Here is a 6000-nt window from a genome sequence, read left to right as displayed (position 1 = left end):
AAGGAACGGGTACCCGAATGGTTGACTGAGGTGGTGGCCACAAGATGATTTCGTCTTGGAATTCTTTTCTTCTATGGGGACGGAGCACGTGCGAGGACCCAAAATTCGTTCTTAAATCTCGGCTTTTCCAATGTTCTTTTTCTCTTCCAATGCTATTTCTATCTTTAGTGTTCTTCGTAACCCTTCCGGCCGAAGCAACACCGAACTCGAGACCGCTCTCTCTGACGGTCTTTCCTCCTTCGGTCCAAAGCCAAAAGTGTCCTTATCGTCCCCCACTTGCCCTCTGGGCTATCTTCACTCCTTTGTCCCGAAATTGGGTCACTGACCACCCACATTCAGACGAAAGTTCCAGAAAGTATAGAAACAGAACAAAGAGAAAGGGGAATAGAATATTCTTATATATACATATATAAAATAAAAAACAACGAAAATATACTGGTGCACCACCACAGGTGTTAGATGACCAGCATGATTTCATTGCTAACAGAAAAGTATGATGTACAGGGCCAAGACACTACAGTACTAATTTGAGGTGGAGAACATATATTTTAAATGAAATAAATTAAAAATATGATTAAAAATTGCAGCCTGGCATTGTGATGATGTCACAATAAATAATTGCTTGTATTGGATTGAATGTTCATCCAACTTAGAGTTGGAAATAAAGACTTTTACAGTACTAAATTTACACTGTATTAAATTTTCAAATTTTGAATAATAAAGATGTTATGAGAACCAAATGTATTTTTCTTTTATCATCTTTTCATTTCTTTTAATCACTTATGAGTTGTATAACATAATTACACTTGCATGTTGTGGTATTTCAAATTCATGTTGGTATTCCATCCATGCGCTTCATATAATTTCATAAGTTGTTTGAAAGCTCAGAATTTGAAAACAGTTGTATTTGATATTCACCTGACTATGTTAGCTTTATGCTATCGAAAGTGCTTGTGAACTCATTTATACTCTAAAATTCACCATTGGTAACGCCACAACATGCAAGTATATTTATGTTATACAGTTAAAAGTTGGCATAAAGTGTACGTACATTACTTTTATTCACTTATGAGTTATCAAAATGGTCTATAAGTTCTCTTGTAAGATTTATTTTTTAACTGATTCATTTTTACTTAATTGTAAACTGACTAAATAAAACTCTTAATTTTATTTTAGGAACTAGGATACTATTTGTCTTATATAAGCATTTTTGGAAGCTTAAATTCTAGCTTTAGACCTGTCAGAATTCAAACAGATTTAAATTAACATTTATCCAAAGCAGAGATCACCAAACTTTTTTGATCTGCGACCCCCTACAACTTTTCAAAACCTCACATTGACCCCACCAAAAAGTTTGTGTTACAAGCAAAAGCAAAAAGAAAATCTTACTATTTTTAATACATTTCTTTTAATTTTACATTTTTTACATTTACAGTAGAGCATCGATTATCCAACTCAATTGGGGACTGGGGTTGGTCGGATAATTGCCAGCTAAAAGTCGGATAACCGAAAAGTATGAAAAAATCCATTATTAGTGTAGTATATTATTATATCCCATGTAATTAGTATATTAGTATATCGTTATTAACCTACTTTGCGTTGAATTTTCATCGATGTTAAGCCTAACAAAACTTTTTTTAAAATAATAATCATTGTTATTCTATCGTTAAAAATTATTTTTAAATTATTTTATTGCTCTCAAAACAAACCACCACTTGTAATTAGAAAATTAAGCCTTGTTTAAATACTGGCCTCCCTTTCATGGTTGAGCCAGTGTTGCCAGCTAAAACACGTAAACATTTAACAAAAATAATATTAAAGTAGCCAAGACATAGCCAAATATTGTAGCGCCACATCACTAGCGGACATTTGAATTTGCTGACTAGAATGCAGTCAGTTAACCAAGGTGATGGTTAATCGGGGGTCGGATAATCGATGCTCTACTGTATTGTATATATGTGAAATACTAAAATTAAATGAACAGTGGCTTAAAAATGGCTGTAGAGATGCTAATAATGTCAGCATACTGAGAATCAGACATGAGCTTATGAATGCTGTGGATGCTTGACATATACTATATAAGTAATAACTGGAGCATGGACTTGGCAATTTCCATCTGTCCTGTGCGACTTGATCCATAGCCATTTTACACATTGATGGGTAGCTGTACCATTAAATTCATTGAAACACTATTCAAAAACAATAATATGTATACAGTAGAACCCCAGTTAACGAACTTAATCCATTCCGCGACTCCGTTCGTTAACTGAATTGTTCGTTAACCGAAGCAATTTTTCCCATAGAAATTAATGCAAATGCAATTAATCCGTTCTAGTCTCCGAAATTTTTGTGATTTTATTTGTAATATACAGTAGATTTTCTTTGATGAAAATGTAGGAAAACGTAGTATCTATCATTACAGCAACAAACATGTAAACTTTGTTTAATAAAATAGCACTGTACATACCTTCGTTTGTTATAGGTGGTGGCAGAAAAGTGGAGATATACAAACCTTAATGCTTAGAAGGGAATCCCCTCCAAAAAATAACAGGTAGCACTTTATTGGAAGATTCTTCGAGTCAAAGTCTCTTTTGGTAAGAAAGCTTACCAGTGGCTAAGCGGTCTTCGTACCCTGAACACGGGGAGTTCGCTCGCACCTCGCTCAGACGGGCTGGCCACGTAAAGTTTTCCGGGTTTTCTCCACATCTGTAACGCCTAAATAGGGGCCAGTTTCCCTTAAAAACACCTCCTAGAAAGCATTCCCCCTAGGCAGATCGCCCAAGTGTTGCGTTGCCATAACTTAACAAACAAACAAACTCTTTCCGTAAGGAACAAGAAATTGATCTAAAGTTGATTGTCTTACTCTTTTAATCAATTTTTCTCAAATGCGATAGAGCATTGTCGTTCATATTGCGTTGTTGTTTTTTATTGCCACTATGACTTTTTTCATTCTTGGATGCCATATTGATTAAATATATAAATCACAAAACTGAAAAAAGAAGTATAGCACAAACACTCGGAAAAGCAATGTTTAACTCGTGCATGCCTAACACCAACTAAAATTTGACACAAAATACCATTATGTTCATTATCTGAGACAAAAATTTTGCAAAATAAAAGTTTGTTAACCGATTTGGTCGTTAACCAGGACGTTCGTTAACTGGGGTTCCACTGTAGTTATATTTGTAATTTTTAGTTTCAATTTTTCAATCAACCCCCAATAATGTTATATCGACCCCTGGAGGTTGATATCGACTACTTTGGCGACCCCTGATCCAAAGTCTATTGTAGTATAAATTAGTTGTACATAAATAAATTTATGAATAATTGTAGAGTAATTGTATCCTGACTACTAAAACAGAGTTAAGTGTTTTATTTGATCAATTTATGTTTGAGTTTTGTTATATCTTAAGTTTCCTCTTTGAAAATTTAAACAAGTATGAATGAGATAGGATTCCTTGTAAATGAATATACTTAAATAAATGTTTAGTCCTCAGTAAATTTTGGAATCTAATTTTACTCTTATAGTTTTCTATTGAGAATAAATATTGTTGAAATATTTACAGGTAACTAAATTTGTTTGAAAAATTAATAATATGAATACAATAAAATTAGACTTTAAAGAAGTTATGAATCTTCAATAAAGAAAGAAAGAAAGAAAATATACATAGGTGAGAAGAAGAAACACTTTAAGTAAAAATAAGTTTTCCTTCTCATCTACTATTTTCTTGAAAGATTATGTTTAAGATTTTGAAATGAAGATCATTGTGAAAATTTTAGGAAATATTAATCATCAAAATAATTTTTTATTAAACTTTGCTCATTTCATATGCAAAATAGAGTATCAAACACTTTGAAATCTGTTGTTGATTTAAATGACATAAAGTAATACTTTAATTAATTTTAATAATGATTTTATTTAATAATTAAGTAGTAATGAATATTCGATTCATTAAATTATATTTGGAAAAATATCTTTGACTTCAAATACACAAATAGTTAATCTATAATTTCTAAATGAATAAATTTGTTTTCCAGTTACATCTGATGTGAAACCATCTACAGAAGATTATCACCATAAACATGAAGACACATGGGTTTGTCAGCATTGTACTTACATTAATGCACCAGGTAGCAATATTTGTGAAATATGTTGTAAAACGACTCTTCCTGAAACATTTATAACAAAAGAAAGTGAAGATAAAGAAAAACTTGAATTTGTTCATGGAGAAGATGTAATGAGAGAAGGTCCTGACCAGGTTAGAAAATTTACATTTTGTTAAAAATAATAGATAATAATATTAATGTCCTATTATCTTTAAATTTGAAAAATATCAATTACTCATTTTTATTAAGTCTAAATCATATTTTATTTTTCTGAATGTTTTAATTAAAGAAATTAAAATGTGAAGATTTTGAACAGACAACATTAACTTCTGACAAGATTCAGCATGTTGAAAAAACTTCTTCAAAATTAGATACTGTTGAACAAGCTTCAGAAATTTTATCTGAAGAAGCAACAACAGAAACTGAAAAGCATGAAGTAACATTAGATGTTAGTCACCCTGGTGATCAGAAAGAGTCATCCTGTCAGACAAGTCATGAATCTCTGGGAGAATTTTCGTCACGTGAAAATTTAGAATTTAGTTCACATCCCTCAAGAGCAGTAATGTCGGATGTATCTCCCCAGACGTCTCCTCTTCTTGGAAGAAAGGGACTCCGTCGACCGACACCACCACCACTTGGGTTTTCACCTTTGTTTGGAAGGAGTGCACATGCTGGACATTCACAACAATTAATATCACGCACAACAGGTCACAGTGATTTAACCGTTGCAGGTCGTGGTCTTCTTCCACATGAACCAGTCCACGATAGTTCGGGTTATGGAACGACAGATTCTCTTTATCACAGCTGGAGTCACCCATCTCTTTTTGGTGATGCTAGTCATGGCCAAGATCGATCGTTTTCTCCTCGTCCATTGAGTCCAAGAATAAGTGAAACTAAAAGGGGAGAAAGTGGGTTATCTGCTAGTGATGGTGTTCAAGTAGGCTATGCTACACAGAAATCAAAGGTATGAATTTTTTATTTTTCATATGTTCCAAATACAGAGAATAAAACATTCAAGGAAACTAATTTTTCATAAACAGTATTTTTGGACTGACTAAATCTGCTTTCAGTACAACTTACTACTTTTAATGACAAGTGGTCTTTCTAAAATTTCAGGCTATGGAACTTGGGAACTTACTACTAAAAAAATGCTTCTTAAAGCACAAATTTAAATATTTTTAAAATTTTGGTTATAGCATAACACTTGAAATGCAACCATTTAAAGCAGTTGATTTAGTTAATAATTGTATTTTATAATTGTATTTTTACAGCAAGTTTTCTTCAATGAAAGTCTATGTAATCAGTGAGACAGCTTCATATAGTTATTACAGTACAATAAATCACTCATCAAATTGTAAGAAGCCAGAAAAAGTGCTTAAAAGCAATCTGATAAACATTTTTGAAATTTTTGCAATTTTATCTTTAGATCTAATATCGTGAAAATGAAAGAATTATTTTAACTATTTCATTCCAAATCAAACATTTTCATTCAAAAGTTTTGAAATATATTGTTCAAAAATGAATTTCTTTGTGTAGCACAAGATCTATGACATAGTCTCAAAGTTGATATAAGTTCAGAATTTGTATCTCTCTATACAAACATTTATCAATATATACAATACATAAACATTTTTGACCTATTAATAGGCCTGCTTCAGGCTAATGTATTTATATGTTTTAGTTTTTTTAGATCCAAATATACAATTCAAAGGTCACATTGAAACTGGGATACAATTATTTATTCCAGTTTCTTCCAATGACCCTATAATTACAATGTGCAGCATTCAGAGCTCTAACTAAGTGAATATTGAATTATACGAGCGCTAAGGTGGCTTTTCTTTTTTGCTAGACTTATTATACCATCAATAAAAAGGAGGACAAGCTTTTTCTAAT

At 32.0% G+C, this 6000-nt stretch overlaps 1 protein-coding gene across 3 annotated transcripts in view; it reads left to right on the top strand.

Annotated features, from left to right (window-relative positions):
- The window catches only part of LOC111635722 (titin-like), a 159325-nt gene that overhangs the window by 72236 nt on the left and 81089 nt on the right, over positions 1 to 6000 (top strand). For all 3 annotated transcript variants that reach the window (XM_023380781.1, XM_023380780.1, XM_023380782.1), the window contains 2 exons: positions 4039 to 4259; positions 4397 to 5071. In XM_023380781.1, coding sequence (XP_023236549.1) covers positions 4039 to 4259; positions 4397 to 5071 — 896 coding nt within the window. The remainder of the gene's footprint in view (positions 1 to 4038; positions 4260 to 4396; positions 5072 to 6000) is intronic.

This window comes from Centruroides sculpturatus, unplaced genomic scaffold (genome assembly GCF_000671375.1).
Source record: "Centruroides sculpturatus isolate CEXI.00-Female unplaced genomic scaffold, Cexi_2.0 scaffold1034, whole genome shotgun sequence".
Classification (NCBI taxonomy): domain Eukaryota; kingdom Metazoa; phylum Arthropoda; class Arachnida; order Scorpiones; family Buthidae; genus Centruroides; species Centruroides sculpturatus.
The sequence above is the reverse complement of the archived record's forward strand: the minus strand, read 5'-3'. Positions and strand labels throughout refer to the sequence as shown.